Consider the following 19,514-nt stretch of genomic DNA (forward strand, 5'->3'; position numbering starts at 1 on the left):
TATTTTTTTTCACATTGATGGTACAGAAATCTTGTCAAACTATCACTAGGCTCTTGCTACCCATGGAAATAGCCACAGCCTCTACAAAAGCCTTATCTGATGTGGGTGTATTAGCCCCGAAATTTTTTGAGAATTTTGGCCCAGGCTTGCATGTTCAGGATGGAGTGGAGAGTCGCAAAAGGTGAGGAGTGTGCAGGATGCGGGATAGTGGGACATAGGGATTCACCAAAGGATAGCGGAGGGGAGAGGGAAAGGGAACAATCCTCCGACAATATTCTCAAGCGGTATTACTAAGGCCATGCACTTCAGCCTTCTCTCCCCTCGTTGTACCGTACCACCGCGGCCTCTCAATCGCGAGTCAAACACATTACCCCTAAGCTATTCCATACCCCATGAGGTAGAGTAAGTTACCGAAAAAATGGTATACCCTGGCAGTGAGCCGTTATTCAGCGGCATCAAAAGTAAGTTGAAGAGCCACGTAGAAGCCGCCCAAGGTACTGCCCGCCGCACGCCGCCAGTCTTCAGGCCTCCGCATGTCGGGGGCCGCGCGGACCAAAGAAAAAAGAACAAAATTGGCGATACCGCGACCCGACCTGTGTCACAATGGTGCCGGCCAATCAGCGGCGCCGAGGGGGGCCTCGCCGGTATGTGGGCCAGCCAATCAGCGGCCACCAGCCAGGCTTTGAATGCCGCTAATGAATAGTGGAGGCGGCGGCGGCACAGCACCTGAAAGGCCAAGGCGACGCAGGGCGGGGCGGGGCGAGGCACGGCTGGGGGGTGGGGGGGGGGAGTAGGGGGGTCAAAGCGGGCCCAGGAAACGTCCCTTCTCCATCACGCACCACACACCTTACGAAATTATGACCACGGTGGACATAAAAAAAGGCAAATAATAAGAGAAAAAATATGTTGATAACAGCAAACGGAGAGTGTAAGGAGAAAAAGGATTCCAGAGATCAGATTTTGTCACTCGGAGTTGTTAAAAAAAAATGTGTTGGAGAAGGTGTTGTTTAGGGTATTCGTGGGCTGATAAGTCACATGTTAGTCACTAGGGAAGTTTTTATAGAAAGTGATCCACGGCCATGGAGTGGATGGAAATCTTGAGAGAGCATTTTGTGATGTAATCTTAGCAGGTGTTCTCACAGTACCTCCAAAAGAAAGGGCATACACTATAGCTACTCATAGCCTTGGTGCTCATTTTTGATGCATTGGCCCTTGAGCCTTTTGTGCGTGAGATCCCAATTCCCTGGGGCATGGGGCACTTGTGACATCCAGGAAACCACAGTTTACTTTTCCCAAGTTTCCTCAGGTACCCATTTATTGACCAGCCTCAAAGGGGGGATAAAACAGTGAGGTAAGCTGTATGCTGACTGCCTGGGCCAGAATTTGAACCTAGGCCCGCAGCCCACAGATCTGCAGCTAGGCATGCTGTGATGCTAACTACTTCACCACGGAGGCAGTATCAAAATGGATTTATGGAAGCATCTAATCTCTTATCTTTTTTTTTTTTTTTCTTTTTTTCATGACATTGAAGATAAGTCAGTTGAAGTATGCTGCTATTAAAGAGGAGGTATCAGGTTTGTGGAGTGAGCTTAGGTCTGTCAGGCAGAAAAACTTTTAGGAACCAGCCTTGACACCTATAAGACACTGGGTGTCTTTATTTAATTAAGTAATTTGGGGATTAGGAAAAAGGCCACAGATAGTTTATAGTATATATTATGAAAACATTTCATAGCAGATACTTTATTCCCTAAATGTACCACACACAAATTACAACTTTCTGAGGAGGAACATAATATGAATAGCTGAGTGTAAGACTGACCAGCATGGATATGACATCCATCTTCTGAGTAAGCTTAAGTATTTGAACTCAAAATTATGTTTTTGTTATATTTTTTTTTGTTAAACTCTACATCCTAATAAAAAAAGGTTTATCAGGAGAATAATAATCCCCCTAATTTTCCCAATGCAGCTTCCTCAATAGAAAATGATCAAATGTAGAGTAGTAATAACAATAATTTTGAGTGTTTTGTAGTGTGGTCCATTTCACTGGGTAATCTAACCTCCTCTGGTTGATGTTTTTATTTCTCTCTATCTATCTATCTTTCTGTTGAGGCTTTACCCTCCTACTTCACCCTGCTTAGGTACAATATAATGTTAATATTGATTTTGGTTGATGATGATGAGTATGAATGATGATGATAATGATGGTGATGATGATGACAGTAACTGCTAAAAATCCATAAGCTGAATATTGATAACAGAATGATTTAAATAAAGGAGCCAGAAACTGATAAATTAGGTTATTGAGTGTCTTATTTGTCTCTATAATGCCTGAGGAACTAATATCTGATGAGCTAATTAAACTGACAATAAAAAATCTCTATGCTAAATAAATTTACTATGAAATCTACAGTGAAGACAGAGACGAATGAATAACAAATGTGTCAAGACTGATCACGTCAGGTCCATGGGCTGGGTGTCTGGCTCCTCCTTAATTTCAGTCTTAATTGTGGGTTGGTTGGGTGCTGAGACCACCACATATTTGGTGGTCTGGTGTGCGGCTGCCTGGGGGGCCACGGCTGCCTGGGTGAGAGATCCCGCCGCCAGGCTGCCTGGGTTGACAGTGACGGTGGTGAGGCCAGTGCTGCTTGGCGGACCAGTGTTGACAACAGCTGTCTTCATCACTCCCCCTATTGCCTCAGAGCTCACACTCTGTGGACAGGGAGAGGCAAGGAGATTAGTCAAGTTATTGCAACTTACTGATACTGAAATTTTAAAAGTTTTGGGTGTGGAGCAATGGAAATATGGAAGTATTGATCAGTATGAGTTGTGGTTGGCTTGATAGAAGTGAAATGGACAGAAATGGAGAGGGGAAGAAGGACGAATGGTCTCTCAGGAGTCTAAAAAGGAATGATTGGGCATGGATGATATGGATCAAAGATAATCCTCAGTCATATCTTCACTTCCTTCTACGATTAGTACAGAGGATAGGGAACCATGACCTGGTACATTTGGTGAGCAGGGACTTAAACTCCTCATCTACCATGTTATTTTTTCTTTTTTAAGAATTCCCCAAGCTAGGTAACTATAGTCTGTGTCAATTTACTTGTAAACCAACAAATCTGGTTTTACTATAGTGAATGCTTACGTACCTCACAAAAAGTTATCTCCATTCACACAATTCTAACTTTGGCATACAGAGCTATAGACAAGGAGTCCAATGTGACCGTTTCAGTGGGTGTAGGTGAGGCACAGTGACAAGTGTCCGACCTACCACAGTGGAAAAAGTTTTGTACTGCCACTTGGCTCTCAAGTTAATATTCCCTATGTTCAAGGTAACATTGATCTTTCAAAGCACAGATGGTCCTTATCTTTTCTCACTGCAGGTGAAGATCAGATTCTATTTAGGACTTAGTGGGGATAAAGTACTTTTTCACTAGCCATTTGCATTCAAAAATTTTAACTATTTTAATATATGTTTGCATAGCAATTCCATGATGCAAAGCTACAAAAAGCTAGCTGAATAATAATGTTCCAAATACATTTTCATACAGACTCCAAACCTTGTAATCAGTGGTGGTGGTGCAGGCCAAAGCACACATACCTGGTTTGGTGTGGGTGGTCTGGAGGTCATGATGATCACCTTCTGACCAGGCTGTTGGGTGCTGATGCCAGGTGTTGGGGGCTTGTTGACCACCACTGTTCGAGACCCCAGGCCACCTATCCCACCCATGTTCCCTGCAATGTAATATAATGTAAAAGATTTTATCTTGCACAAAATTCCATACACAGAATGAGGGTGGTTTTATGAAGGATACAGTTGTCAGCCTTCAGGAACAAATAAAGTTTGAGTTCTGAGGTTTCACTGTGCTACAGACTGGACACAAAAGTAGTAATGCAAAAAAGACACTTTTTGTCATTGGAAATTTGATCAGTTCCATCCTAAGAAAATAAAAATAGAAAAATAGGAATTAGCTCAATAAAAAACATAATTTTCACCAATTTCTTTGTCTTCTATATTATGAAAGGCACTAATCTAACACATGACCTCACCTTGCTGAATGATGCGTGTGGCAGTTGGTGTGATGGCTCTGATGGGAGCTGTGAGAGTGGCGGCTGTTGGCGGTGGAGCCTGACGAGCCTTGACCACTGCCACCTGGAGCTGGGGGCCTAAGTACCCGTACTCAGCCTTGTAGTCAGTAACCGTGTCAGGAGGGTTGCGGAGGGTCTTGAGGACTGGTGCTACTGTTTTCTAAAATTTCAAAAGTATCTCTCTAAGACATGACATATAAAATGAAATGGTAGTTAGTCATTTGCACATAATGAATAGCAAAAACTATTTAAAAAGTGACAGTAAACAAAACGTAATATTTAAAAAATGAACACTGGTCTAAACTGGGTTGGCATGATCATCCAATTCAATTGAAACATTTCAACCTTAATATGACAAATTAACACTAGTTATGAGAGAATTTCTGGTCAGTAGATCCTTATCTATTGATGATTAGGAATAAGAAATGGACTTAGCCAGGTCGTACATGCTTCCAACTGACAAAAGCTAGACAACCAAAGTAACATTGTGGCAATCCAGGAATTGTAAAAGTCAGGGCAGACAGAGAACCAGGAGGAAAGATGAAACTACAACCTTTGCTAGAACAATATGAAGTACACAGCTATAATATTTTACTTACCAGCAGCAAACCCTTGATGTGCGAGGCAGCATTTTTATCATAGGCGTTCATTCCTTCCATGCACTGTTCAATCTTGTCACTCAGGGCCTTCAGTTTGGGCATCACAAACACTTTAGTCACTTCTGGACCAAGCTCTGACAATCCTGAAATGTAGTAGCAATGGTAGTAGTAGTAGTAGTAGTAGTAGTAGTAGTAGTAGTAGTAGTAGTAGTAGTAGTGGTGGTGGTGGTGGTGGTGGTGGCAGTAGTAGTGTAGGTATCCTTGCTGTTCAGTGAGAAAAAAGGTGTGAAATAGCAAATATGTTTCTAATTAAGAGCTATTTTATAGGACTCAATGAGAACATGCAATGAATGGGGATGATGAAGGCAGGAGAACTTATGAATAATTGGCTTCAACAAAACATTTTGCAAGGGAGGAATAATAAGCGTTGAAACCTGCATGACATCTCAACTTTTCTGGTCATGATATCTGTCACTCAGAATTCTATATGCAAGTATTTCATAACCCAAAGCATAGGGATTGGAGTTCTATTACTTGCATCCATGTATCCCATTTTTGTTGGGGCCCAGGCGCTAAGACAAGACAAAAAGTATTCCTGATTTTTTTACACTCAAACCCATGCAAATCCTGCTAATGCCTCTTACCAGCTACAGCTCCATACACTGATGACAGAGGTGTTCTCTCTGTGTTGAGGCACTTGGAGAACACTCTAGTGATGCGGGTCTGGAGGCCATTCGTGGTGGTGTTGTAGTTTTTACAGATCTGTGAAATCAGACGAGCAGCAAAGTCCCGGAGAGCCCAGTGGTTGTCCATGTCCGGCTTCATGCACAGCTGTCTGCTCACAATGCACGTCATCACAGAGGGAACCAATTCATGAAGCTGCAAGGGAAACAGTTGTCTGATTTATTAAGTTATTAAAGTGCAGATAATATGATAAAAGTCCAATTAATTGAATTCTAAAAATCCCAATAGTCAAAATTCTTTAAATTATAATCTGATGAAACTCAAATGCTTAACAGGGATCTGGGCTGCCATCCAATAGCAAAAGAAATCCACTAATCAAACCAGACACAGGTCAGATGGTACTCAGATTATACGGACTGGTTCTGTATACTGAGAAGACAAATCCTTTGAGAAAACTTACATATTTTTCTAGGTAGAGTGTTTGGTTGTCCAGAAGAGCTTTAGCCATTCTCATTAAGTAGATCAAGAGAGCAAGGTTCTTCTGGACAACATTGACTCTTATCCCTTCGGCGATGAAGGTACAAAGGCGCGGCACCATCTGATGCAGGCCAGGGTCGAAGGCCAGACTGTGTAGGGCTTCCTGGAACACAAGCATTACATCACCTTACTGAAGTGCCTTGCCCCTGCAAGTGTGGGTAGTCAGGGAATGCTGCATCTCCCTGTTTCTTGCCATTTGCATGTGGCATCTAACTGAATACCCTCCACTCAATGCTCTCCCATTTCCATCCAGATACTCTCTTTCCCTTCCTCTCCCTGCTTAATATCACCTTAAGTAAACCTTTTCTAAGCCTGTAACCTTGATATTGACTGATGTTTTTTGAGGATTCCAATATGGGAGGAAGTGGCAATGTTAATTATACCCTCTATCACAAGTGACAAAACTCTCTCTACGTTACCCCTCTCTTTGGTTCGTCTGATCCAACACATGCTTCAGTTATTTCCTTGTAGTAAAGTTGTTGTTCAGCAGAAAGCTCATGAGTTGCCAGCTGCTTCACTTTGACCGTCTCAATGCTCTTCATGCCACGCCTGAAAAATGTAACATGGTGAGATGTCTTGTGCCATTATAATAACTGTTTAAATTACACCCAGTGGATAGCCAATAAACAAACAAATGAAAGCTCCTCCAAAGATTTATGGGGTTGGTATTTGGTGATTTATTTGTTTCGTAGTTGTGACTCAATAGGTGGATTATCACAACCCATTCTTTGGAAAACCCAACTCTTTGCTGTGGCCAAGATGCCAGCACACCAACAGTAGTACCCTGTTCAGCACCTTTGTCAAAATAATGCTGACCCTAGTGGCAACACCTTCCTTCTCTGACCTCTGACCCTTTCATTATGACAACATGAAGTGAGCAGCTACATCACTCATTGTTTTGGAAATGATCAATCAATTTTAATGTGTATATGGAATTAGTATATTTGATTTCATTTTTCTTCCCATGTGGGCAAAAAATATGTTAAGTGAGCTTGTTATAAGATATCCTGAAGGAGCAGTGTGTCAGCAGTTACCAAGGCAGCTGTTGCCAGAAGTTCAGTATTATTTTTGACACTCACTGGAATGGGGAATACCCACCCATGGATGTGTTTGTTGTCTTTATGATCCTGCTGAGCGGTGAGCTTGGCTGCAGGGTCCACAGAGTCCTTCTTCTGTAGGTCCTTGGTAATGGGCGGAGGGTTTTCAGGGATTGTTGGCTGCACCCCGTCGATGGCCAGCCAGTGTGCTACATAGGAACTCATTACAGTCACCCTTGCACAAAGATAAGCTACACTAGTACCACCCCCCTCCCCCCCCCAAAAAAAAAAAGAGAGATTTTCCCATATTCCACATCACTTTTTTACCACTTTTGATACAAGGGTAATGAAAACTGTTGTCTGTTAAGCAAATTCCCAGGGTGAATTATTTTCCTAATTCTATATTAACCTTCTCAAGTTGCCCTTTACATGAGGAGAATTTAGATAATTTTCTGTAGAGCAGACTGTCAGTGAAAACCATTTCCCTTAATTGATGTCATCCTTTTTGAGTCACCCTTGACTTGTGAATTTACAACAGTATCCATTAAAAGTCCCAATGAAATCTTTCTGCTAAGGAAGTTTTAAGATCCTTGCATTTTCATATTTCACCATTTCATACAGTGTTCAGAAGGAACAACAAAAAAGTAAGAAAAACTGCTACTTCCCCATCAGATAACTCTCAAAAAGGAACACTTACGTTTTATGGTCATGTTCAGGGGCAGGCGCGGCAACTGAGAGCTCACCATTTCATTGATTTCCAGCTCTTTGTCCTCCAAGAAGTGCAGTTCTCTTCCTCCCCCTGAGGCAAACCTGAAGGGAATGTGTTCCACAGACTGCAGTCCATAGAGTGGCTGCAAGGAAGTGAGTAACCATTAAGGAAAACAGTTCTTTGAGTACTTTCATATTTTACACACAAAATTCAGTAGTAAAGGATTAATAAAGAAAACTAAGGAAATATAAAAGATTACCATTTTCTTAATATCAAGTTCTCACAACTGCAATCAAAAGAACCAAGAACCAAAATGTACTTACTTCGATGTTTTTCATCTTGAGAATATTATCAAAGTCACCCGTGGAGAAGCGCTTCCGTTTCCCATGATGCATGTATTTAATACCATCCTACAGGAATAAAAAGATTGATTGAATCATATTTGAAGGGAATAGAAAACTCACTGCAATAACTGTTAATCTATATATGCCTCAACTAATACTATTTGGAAACACTTCAATTTGTTACATTCTCTGCCCTCGTGTGAACTGTATGGTCTTCATGGTGTTATTTGATATATATAATTACATCAAGACCTACGGAGTTACAGCAGCTTTAACCCACTACTCTTGCACTAACCAACCTTCCTTATAATCAACATTAGCTTTTTACTATGAATTCATATAGGGAAGGATGTACTGCTTCAAAACTGTGACTTCCCACCCATGGATGTAGTACTATCATTTTATTGTCAGTTATCCATCCATTTTGATTCTTAGCCGACGTCGGCGTCCCGTATATTGTACTGGGCGCTTCAGGACACCGACGTCGGCGTCGCCGTATAGAAAGAGTTAAAAGTTTTTAACCCCTTCAATATGGTGACACCGACGTCGGTGTCACTGTCGGCATCACCGTATGGAAAAGGTTAATCCTCTTCTAAACCTCTTAATCCTATTCCATTTCCTCTTAATCCTCTTCAAAACCTCTTAAGAGGAAATGGTAGAGGATTATAACCCTTTCTATACTGTGATGCCGACGTCTGCGTCGCGTATGGAAAGGGTTAAGGGGGCCGCCCCCCTCGACCACCCCTACTTTTCAGTGAACGAAATAAATCAATGAAATATTATAATAGGGGCAAGTAATTTGCAACAAATAATACTAAGAAATGTTGAAGAGCATGTTAAAATTATACAAAAATATAATATCAGCCACCGGAGTGAAGTTGTGAAGACTGGATTTCTACCAAAAATATAACGGTAAATATGGGGATTCACTACGTGCCTCCAATATTGCCCCCACAAGAATAATAACCTTTCCAAAGTCTCACATACTGTTGTACTTCTCTAGTTTTACCAGCGCATCATATAGGTGGGGGGGGGGCCAAAGGGGGATGCGCCCCCCCCCATTAGAGGTTAGGTTATGTAAAGTTCGGTTGGAGTAGTTTAAATATGCTCCCCCACCCAAAAAACACGATTTCCCACAGGTTCCCCAAGATCGTTAAGGGAAGGGGATTAGGCCTTCTACTTTACTTTTAAGTACTTACGCCTTCATATTATGGTTGAGGGACATGTATTTCGTCCCTTAACTATAATATGGAGGCGTAATATCGTATTTTGGAGGCGCGGAGTCAATCTCCACAATTACCAAAATAACTTGATTATCAGAATTGCAGGATGACCTAAGCCGAAAATGTACGGACAGGAAGGCTTGGGTAGCTTGGTTGGCCGGGGGCGGGGAGCCTTCAGGTAAATTACTGATGAAACTGGCACCAGGCAAAGTAGAACAGAGTCCCGGCCACCAGTCAGAGTATATTTTCTGGAAAGTCACCCTTTTGGCTGCCTTGAGAGAGAGAGAGAGAGAGAGAGAGAGAGAGAGAGAGAGAGAGTGTCCCCCCACGCACACACCTGCACCAGCAGCCTCAGCCTAAAGGTTGCCTCCTCGGCCACTTCCTTGGCCACATCGTCGCCTATGGCCGAGATACCAATGCTCTCGGCGATGATCTTGATGGAGTCCGGCGGAAAGGAGGGAGGCACCTGAGCGTCCTCCGACATTGTTGTTGTTGACAGGCGTTGGGACGCTAAGGTAGCGGTGCGATGCACCTAGCACTCTCTCTCTCTCTCTCTCTCTTTGTGTGTGTGTGTGTGTGTGTGTGTGTGTTTGTGTGTGGAAAGAGAGAGAGAGTGAGAGTTATAGTCATAGCTATATGTAGTTATACTAATTATGGGTGTGAAATTGTGAGCATCCTGCCATTCTTAGCATCGCATCGCTACTTCTCATCAGACTATCTGGCAACACTTGTACGAAAAGTTACCGCGCGCCGGTGCGATATACGATACTATTTATATTTTCGTATGATTTCTACAACTTTTGGGTTGAATGGTCGTGAGATATTTTTTTGTTCTACTGTTTGTTATGACCAATGCATATGGAGAAATACGATATGTGCATATATTTCTTTAAAAAGATTTTACCATAGATAATCGGATAAAATATGGGAACAAAATATCGCAGTACTATATAACAGAATCATGCTCAACCATTTCATGTATGTTTAATTCCGTGTAATAGACAAAAATATAAATTTTATGTTGATATATATGTAGCTACTACGATGGTTTGAGGTCTGAAAACCGATGAATGCAATGTTCTGAGTACGACAATCTGGTAGGCCCCACGACAGATTCATACTCAGCCATTTCATGTATGTTTAATTCCTTTAAGTAGACAAAACCTTCAATTGAACGTCGGTATTTATGTGGCTAGAACAGTTTGGGGCCTGAAAACCGATAAATTCAATGTTCTGAGTACGACAATCTGGTGAGGTTGTCCGGACCTGGAAGAGTGGCAACACTGCGCCAGCCCTTTCCGTAAACAAACTCCCCACGGTGCAAGGCGAGGCGATCTGCCGATATTCAAGGTGATTTTTCCTCCCCTTCCCCGGCGCTGGTGTGTCTCTGGGGCGGCCCCGTGCACTGCCGGGGCGTGTGTGCGTGCCGCGGGGGGAGGGCCGGGGTGGAATACTGGGGGATGGCTGCGATAACTGAGGGTGTATGTGGAGGTTGTGTTCTCAATGTGGATGTTCCTTCTCCTTTCAGAGCCATGGTGAAGAAGGTGACCCGGCCTGGCAGGTGAGTGTTGCGGCCCTTGGAACACCGCCGCGTGAGACCAGTGTTATAGTGTTTTGTAATTATAGATAACAGCATTTCCGAGACGTAGGCCAACATTTTAAATCCTTAGTACAGCTTTTTGGAGAGCCCCTAGGACAAGTTTGCATTTTCATGGGTGGTATTGTGAGCCGAGTTTTAGTGTCTTATAAAACGTTTCGTCGCCAAAGAACATGTATTTGACAGGGCTTTCGTTATTGTAGGCATTTCCAATATTTATATGACCCTCGTGATAGTATTCTTTATTCTTTTTTTGGTTTACAGGCCCCATTCCACCCAAAGGTGCTCCACAGGGTCTCCAGTATTTTTCAATAATAGCAAATCATAAATACAATATTACATAACGGTAAATAATATAGATTTCTAAAGCATACCACACACACAGCACAGTACAAAATATCACAACACCTACAGAGTAGTAAATGAATAATAATAGTATGATCCTCCTTCTGTACCATGAACCTCAAAAAACACTCATTAGAACCTGACTGACCCCCTCTTTGACCTTTAGAAATAGCTTATGTGAGAAGCGATAGTGTCTTATTATACCGACCTAAGTTTTACAAGGCATGTGCAGTGTTACTCTAGAATTACACCCATTTCACTCCTGTAGTTTTTTTGTTTGATTGGCAAGCGTACTAGCAGTTCTGAGCACTCCTATGGAATCCGGGTCCCGCCTGGCTCAGCTGCTACCTGCAGGCCAAAGTTGCCAGTTATGGATTTTCTACTGCAGTGTTAGCACGCTGGGCGAGCAAGCCATCCTGGTAGCGCTCCTTTCCACATTGTCATACATTCACACTAACTCTACCATACTTTCTATTCCACTCACTCGTGTTTGTAATAAGATGAGAAACTACTTTTACCAAGTATTCTTTTTTTTTTTATACTGAGTAAGGCAGGAAGAAGAGGAAATACCGTACTAAGTTGCAAGAAAAAAGCTGCCATAAAATCAGTGTGCTGGGGGTCAGGAGTTGTATAATTTCAGGCATTTTTACCCACATATACCTCAACATTGCCCAAGGATAAGGAGCATCAGGCACTGGGAAGCAGACCCTTTAATCAGTGAGTCTCCCGCTACACTCCCACTCCAGCCAATCACGTGCAAGCCTCAAGGCCACTCACCCCATAATCCCCATTCTTCGCTGCCCTTTTTTTAGGGTGCAATAGAAAGTGTGGTAAAAAGTTAGTGTGTGTGAATGTATGACACGGCTCACTGACAATGTGGAAGGGAGCGCTGCCAGGATGGCTCGCTCACCCAGCGTGGTAACACTGCAGCAGAAAATGCAAGTGCCCAGTTCTGGGCTGCTTGCATGTATGATGTGGTATTATTTGTAGTTTGCCTTGCAGTTAGTACTTGCAGTTTTCAAATCATCATTGGCATTGTGTTTAGTTCCATGTCTAGTTTTATTTGGCTGTTAGGTTTTGGTTAGATTAAGAATAAGGCCCCATTCACACTGTGCCGAACAAAAATATCTAAATATCAGAACTAAGTTTCATCCTCTCCATACAAAATAACAATGGAAGAAAAAATCACAAGCCTTGGCAGCACCATGAGGAGGCAAACCCAGCCGCTGCCCTGACTCAACCACTCTATTTGCCTTCTGCATTTGGGTGTTTTTAGGACCATTTACCCACAACTATTTACTAAAATTAAAGCTGTCATTTGTGTGTAGCCATAAGATTTTTTTTTTTTTTTTTTTTTTTTCTTTTTTTTTCTAGAAGAAATTGATTTCTAGGTAAATAATTACCAATGCAACTTTCTAAGAAAATTCAAATATCCAGAACCTTAAAGTTAACACTTGTTTAAGAAAAATGCAAAGGTAATATTTACCGAATCTTGACAGTGAATTGTTGTGGTCATTTAGTTCCTTTGAGAGAGTGTTGTTAAACTGCTTATAGAAAAGAGAGCCAAATATGTCAGGTATGAAGTAGGTGTAATGTATTTCAAGATTGGCATATTTGAGTATAATGAATGATGAAGTAGTGACCAAGTCCCCCAACTATATAACATGATCTCCATAACACACTGGTAACCCTTTCCATCTTGACAACCTAATGTAACCTCACAATTTAAGCTAAGTAGTTCTGTTAAACAAACAAATAAATGTACAATATGTAGGTCTTTCAAATAAGGCTCATGCACATTGAATAATAGGTAAAGATTGGTTTTATTAATGTCTTATTTTGGACAACTTTTTCTGATATTTTTTATTGTTGCAACTAAATACTAATTGCAGCACTTCCATCAAAGTAACCATTTTCCCAGATGCTTGAAGGTTAGTAAAATATATATATATATATATATATATATATATATATATATATATATATATATATATATATATATATATATATATATATATATATATATATATATAACAACAGAAGAGTACTTTGCAATGTAAGAAGCAAGATATAGGCATATAAGTATAACCAATCTTAATCAGGATTTACCTTTTGGTCTGACAGGCTTTATGCCAAAGCAGTCTTCACTGGCTACAAGCGTGGTCTGAGGGCACAGCACGAAACTACAGCTCTGTTGAAGGTGGAGGGTGCCAAGAACAAGGACGATGGCAAGTACTACGTTGGAAAGCGCTGTGCCTACGTATACAAGGTACGCCTTAACAGTCTGTGTGTTATGTGATTTAGATTATATCCAGAGGGCTGTACTACAACACTTTTGAGGGGCCCAGGGAAGGAAGGCATCTGTAGTCTTTACAGGCACAGGATGTTGTGAGCTATTCTTTTTATTTTGTTACCCTCTGCCTACCTCCTTAACCATTAAAGAAATAATCATTGATATTTTGTTACTCAAACTGTCTACTGCTCTCTTTTTTGTGTGTGAAGTCTTGTCTGATTGATTCCTAATGATACTTTTCTTGATGATCTTGAACATTTGGTATCTAGATCTAGTTTGTTATCAATCCTTGGAATACAAAAAAATGTTCATTTTGCTGTGGTGTTTATAAAGTTCATTGATATTACCTCTTACGTTAATTGTCAGTAAATGAAGATGGTAATATTCAAATTTTATAAACAAAATTAGTGTGCATGTTTGAATAAGTCCAATCTGCTGAACACTGCAGGACTCCTTTAACCCTTTCCTTGCGCGCGGTGCGGACACGACTATCTCCTCGGGCGCAGTTGGGCAGCCCAATGGGGGGTCTCTTTTAACCTCTGTATCTCAAAAACTATTCATCACAGCTAAAAACCAAAAACACCTCTGGAAAGAGGAGGTCCAGATCTATAGGATTCGGCTATGTATGCCTCTCTTGCGAACGTATATGCGCGCTCAGGGAGTGTTGAATGTTAACACTTACGTCAGTGCGTGCGGGATGATCAGCCATATTGAGGGAACTGCGGACATCTCCTTCAGATTCTGGCAAGGGAGTATTGCCAACTGCAATATTTACAACTATTTGGTCAAATAATCAGTCAGGTGATAGGTGAAGCTATGCAAAAATCTCGTTATATTGGGCAAGAACATCCACCAGTTACTCGTCCGTAGATTTGCCACGCTGGCCTGATATGATTTTCCACCAAATTTAGTGAAGAACCCACTCAATTGGCAATCCTGTGTTGTGAGAATTAGTGATGGAACACTCATACACAGGAGATTTGAGTGCGGATGGAGTTCGCAGCAAGCGTTTAGCACCACCAGCAAATACACCTAACGCTCACTGCTAGCGTTTAGCAATGAAAGGGTTAAGGTCAGCCAGCTACAGTCTGGAGACAGTAGTTTACAACAATTTGAATGAATGTCAGGCTATGGAAGCAGTTCATGTAACCATCTAGCACATAAATATCTTGGTCTTAGCAGGTTTCTTGAGAGTCCTGCTGCATCACTATTATCATGATCATCAGCCATTAATAGTACACTGCAGGGCAAATGCATTTTTCCTTTTCCAGTGTTCTACCACTTTGTCTATTGTTAATGTACCTTATTCTGCTCTTGAAAAGCTTGATTCATATGTCCACCTGGTTCTTTGTTGCCCTGATTTATTAGAATTCTTTCATGATATGGCATGTCCAAAGTGTACTTACTTTAATATTACTAGATAACTTCTCACACATGCTGATTTCAGTTTTTTTTGGTTGTATTGCAGTGCAAAAACAAGACTCCTTGCCCTAACGGTGGCAAGTCCAAGCTGCGGGTGATCTGGGGCAAAGTGACGCGCATCCATGGCAACTCTGGTTCCCTGCGTGCCAAGTTTGCCAGGTCTCTCCCCGCCTATGCCATGGGCAGGAGAGTAAGGATTGTAAGTATTTTATTGGTTTGGGTCTCAATTCTAAAAAGTCATTCCCTTCCATTACCATACAGATAATGGGGTAAGGTAAGTTCTAGTCTAGGGTAAATTTTTAATTCCATCAGTAACATTTTTCTTCTTTGAAATGGAACAACTTTCCATGTTTTATTAGTTGTGTATAGAAAGTGTTATTTTAGTAAACATTCATTGATGAAAGTTATTATATTTAATATATATATATATATATATATATATATATATATATATATATATATATATATATATATATATATATATATTATTTATTTGTGTTCTTTGAATATTAATTCATCTTAGACAGTGGCATTCCAATTTATTTTAAATGAGGGGGGCTAGATTTTTGCAGTTGCAATGAAATCATTGTGGCATTGATGTTTCCTATTTCTTATTACCTTATGTGTTTGGGAGAGTTAGCCATAGTTTGATAAATATATGTAGAGTATCTTATACATGTTTAATTCTGTGAATTTATATTTTCATTTATTTAGTTTTTAAATACAAATTTTTACTTTTTAACAGTTTTTTTGTTAAATATGAGTACTTTGCTTGAATATAGACTAAAGGATTAGGATGAAATTATATCATATTTTTGTCAATTGTTCCATTTTCAATGCATTATACATTTGATGCCTTTTAGTCAAGTTTTGTTGGATTGGTAGTTTTGTTGCCTCAGAGACCTCGCCAACAGGCAACCCTCCCAATTTATATGGGCCAGGGACTGGCTCTTAGTTGGGCTGGCTTGCCTTACAAGAGGCTGTGTTGGATAGAATAATTATAGTTATTTTAAGACTTGTGGAATTAGACAGGCATGCTCTAGTAGGCCTGTATGGTAGGTTTTGCTTATGTTTTATTTCTGTTAGCTTGTGAAACATGCCTGTTTACATTTAATTACTAAATTTACATTTTTTTTTCTGCAAGATATATAGTTTTTTTCTGAATTTTAGAACCGATTTACATTTTTAATAGTTGTCAGTACTACACCGAGTTTGAATCTTTTAGCTGCCATGATCAGTGCTCTTTTGGGTCTGATTTTGTTGGCAGCTCTGCACCTTTTTAGTGCTTTTTGAAGTGTACCTGAAAGGTCATTCAGATTCAACATGACTTCTCAATAGCCTGTTTAAATACTGTGTGCAATATATTTGGCAGTTAGCATGATTTCTTTATACCAGTAAAAGTGCAGCCATATGAGTCTGCAAATATAGAAATGTTGCTTCACAGAATGCTTTGTCCTTGGCCCTGCTGTGTGGCAGGATGTTTGTTTACATGATGAGCCAGTTGGCTGATTGTGTGTCTGGCCATGCTCTTGGTTATTCTGGTTGTGCTGAAAAGGGAGTGATTCTCATACAGGATCATTCCTGTCTTACTAATTACTTCAGCCATACTTCAGTTAGAACGTCCCTGACTACAGATCTGCAGGCCTGGGCCCACCCCGCTGTTCATCCTTCCTGTAAGGGTAGTCAATAAATGGGTACCTGGGGAAACCTGGAGAGGGTAAACTGTGGCAACCTGGATTGACCCTGTGTCGGTTAAGGGTTTCTCCCACCACAGTCTCAAAGGGTTAAAGGAACAGAGATGAGCAATGTTGCCACGTGCAGTTATATCGTAGGCTCCCAACTTTACCTAATGAATGACAAAGGAAGTTGTGGGTGATACCTGACTAATGACCACTTCAGCCTGTTTACCTCATCACTGAGCTATCATGTTACTAAAAACTTGCCTGGCTGCTCTCTCGGATGTCCAGCCTACCCTGTCTTGGGGTAATAGGGCACATGCTCAAGAGCTAAAGACAGAGATAAGCATCAAAGCAACAGTTAGCTTAACAGAGGCTTCTATCTTACTGACTTTCACATTTAGGAGCAGGTGTGTTTGCACTAACCCTTGTTTGATGTTTTTTTGGCATTATTCCTTGCATTTTTCACTCACTACTTGTAAAATGTTTCATTACCCTTTTATTTTGCTCGTACTGCCAGTGAGTATTTACGCAACATTGTCGCATTATTTAGCAGAATACCAATACTGCGCATGCCCAAGTATTGTCATTATTCTTGCAGGTTATAGATTATTCATACTTTTATAAAGACTCGCGTAGGTCTCACACTCGCGTCCAGCACAGCCAAGCAAAAGAGATTATGTATAACATAAATAAGAGAGAGAGAGAGAGGTACCAAGCTCCGCTGAGGTTAGTGATTGGGTGATGTGGCAGCAGCGCGGTCTCCCTGAGGCTCATGTTAGATTCGATAGCCTGTAGTAGTCCCTCTGTGTGGCATGAAACCAAAGTGCATTCAATCCATTTTAATCTAATGTTCGCTCCATTGCCTTTATCATTTTGTTATATTAGAAATGGTGGGGAGTTGATTTTAAGGTCCAATATAGGGCTTGTGTTTGTTAGTTTCAGTGGTTTAGCTTTGATTTAAGAAACAAGTGCATCAATCACGTAAATATTTATATTCTTAAGTAAATTTTTAAAAAAATTTTAAGTAAAACTGATTTGCCTCTTTCAGATGATGTACCCCTCCAGAGTGTGAACAGTAAAGTGGTGAAATGTAAATGTGTTTTCCTTTCCAAATAGTTCTTAACCCGAGAACGTCGGCAGACCCTTTTCTGGGCTTTCACGAGTCGTGGCTGTGGTACGGTGGACCCTAAAAAGGGCTCACCATAAAACCCCTAATTCGAGCTAAATGTAGGCGGTGGTGGCATAGAGCAACCCACCATACATGCCCTGGGTCATAGTGGTGGGTGAGTGATCTTGAGATGGGCTTTTTTGTTATAGGTGGTGCTGTAAGATTATGGCAGATTGAATTAGCTATCCACACAGTAATCACTTGTCAAATTCTCTGAAGTAAACAACAAGCGACTCTCGGCTAGATGCCACGTGTCACAAGACTGTTTATTTTGTAACAAACACCACCTAAAAAGAATTGAGTTTGAGTAAAAGTAAATATTTTTAACAGCTTTATGGTTAATGAGAGGAGTGCTCCGATGTACGTTCCATGCTCTTTTCTTAGTCTCAAAATGCAGTGTAATATGCCGTTTTTCGGCCACTCCTCGGCTTTCCCATAGCCGAAGCCCACGGGTTAAAGGCAATTTGAGTGACAGGTTCATGTCAGTATGATTAGAAAATATATATTTACAGAAGCTCAGAAAAATTCAGTGTCTTTCAAATAAAGCAAGTTGTAGATAATCAAACTAGGGAGATAGCCTTCAGAAGTAGTAGTGGTGTAGTATGTGAGCTGTGCACCCCTTTCATTTCATGGCAATTCAGAGTATTTTCACAATCATTCCATTTACTTCTTTCGGGTTGTTTTTTACCTTTTTTTTCCATTCTCTACTTCTTGGTTGCTCTTTACCCTTCAGTCCTGTCTCTTCTCGGTCTTCCTTTGTCTTGATGGCTACTGCTGTATTTTTTCCCTAATGATTCTTAGAGTTTTTAAGTTGGGGGTCCAGCAGTTGTAACAGCAGTAATTTTGAGTGGAGGTAGAGGAGAAGTATATAAAGAAAGTATAACATATGAAGAAGTAAATCAAGCAATAAAAAGACTAAAAAATGGAAAGGCAGCAGGAATTGATGGAATTACAGCAGAAGTGTTAAAGTGTGGAGGAGATGTAGTTACTAAATGGATAGTCAAGATATGTGAAGTGGCATGGGAGGGGGCGGGGGTGCCGGCAGACTGGACAAAAGCCATCATTGTCCCAGTTTACAAGGAAAAGGGCAGGAGAGGGGAGTGTGTTAGCTATAGAGGTATAAGTGCTGAGTATACCCAGAAAGGTATATGGAAAAGTCATAATAGAGAGTGTGCAAAGACTTACAGAAGAGAAAATCAGTGAAGAACAAGGAGGCTTCAGGAAGGGAAAGGGATGTGTCGATCAGATATTTTCCTTCAGGATGGTGGTAGAAAAAATATTAGCAAAAGGAAAAAAACTATGCTGCCTTCATGGATTTAGAAGCTTGTGACAGATTGGCTGGCATTGTGTGATATTTTAAAGATATATGGTGGGAGAAAAACTGCTTAATGCAATAGTCTTTATGAGGATGCATCTGCATGTGTCAAAATTAGTGGAGAAACAAGTGAACATTTAGAGATAAAGGTGGGCTTGAGGCAGGGGTGTGTCATGTCAACATGGTTCAATATTCAATATGGATAGTGTTGTGAGAAATGAAGGGCAAAGTTGGGGAAGTTGGAGTAAAAATGTACGCTGAGGGAAGGAAGTGGGTGCTGAATTCAATCTTATTTGCTGATGACACAAGTACTGATTGCAGAAAATGAAAGTGACACAAAATTTGGTCAGTGTGTTTGATAGTGTATGTAAAAAGAGAAAGCTGAAAGTAAAGTGATGGTTTGTGAGTGGAGTAGAAGTGAAGTTGTGGATTTTGTATGCCCATATGTGGTCTAGTGCGTGGTCAGTGTG

At 40.9% G+C, this 19,514-nt stretch overlaps 2 protein-coding genes across 2 annotated transcripts; one reads left to right on the forward strand and one right to left on the reverse strand.

Annotated features, from left to right (window-relative positions):
* Positions 1 to 1,695: 1,695 nt before the first annotated feature.
* LOC127007385 (transcription initiation factor TFIID subunit 6-like) lies at positions 1,696 to 9,745 on the reverse strand. Its single transcript, XM_050878297.1, has 11 exons — positions 9,563 to 9,745; positions 7,982 to 8,068; positions 7,647 to 7,800; positions 7,011 to 7,158; positions 6,332 to 6,461; positions 5,836 to 6,015; positions 5,336 to 5,570; positions 4,692 to 4,834; positions 4,054 to 4,252; positions 3,605 to 3,738; positions 1,696 to 2,712 (listed from the first exon to the last, which is right to left on the reverse strand). The coding sequence occupies exons 1-11, from the start codon at positions 9,707 to 9,709 to the stop codon at positions 2,455 to 2,457; spliced, it is 1,815 nt and encodes a 604-aa protein (XP_050734254.1). The 5' UTR covers positions 9,710 to 9,745; the 3' UTR covers positions 1,696 to 2,454.
* Positions 9,746 to 10,446: 701 nt separating this feature from the next.
* Positions 10,447 to 17,656, forward strand: LOC127007386 (60S ribosomal protein L35a-like). The gene is made up of 5 exons (XM_050878298.1): positions 10,447 to 10,575; positions 10,754 to 10,786; positions 13,292 to 13,436; positions 14,929 to 15,081; positions 17,610 to 17,656. The coding sequence occupies exons 2-5, from the start codon at positions 10,758 to 10,760 to the stop codon at positions 17,631 to 17,633; spliced, it is 351 nt and encodes a 116-aa protein (XP_050734255.1). The 5' UTR covers positions 10,447 to 10,575; positions 10,754 to 10,757; the 3' UTR covers positions 17,634 to 17,656.
* Positions 17,657 to 19,514: the final 1,858 nt, after the last annotated feature.

Source organism: Eriocheir sinensis, chromosome 35, assembly GCF_024679095.1.
Source record: "Eriocheir sinensis breed Jianghai 21 chromosome 35, ASM2467909v1, whole genome shotgun sequence".
In the NCBI taxonomy this organism is placed as follows: Eukaryota; Metazoa; Arthropoda; class Malacostraca; order Decapoda; family Varunidae; genus Eriocheir; species Eriocheir sinensis.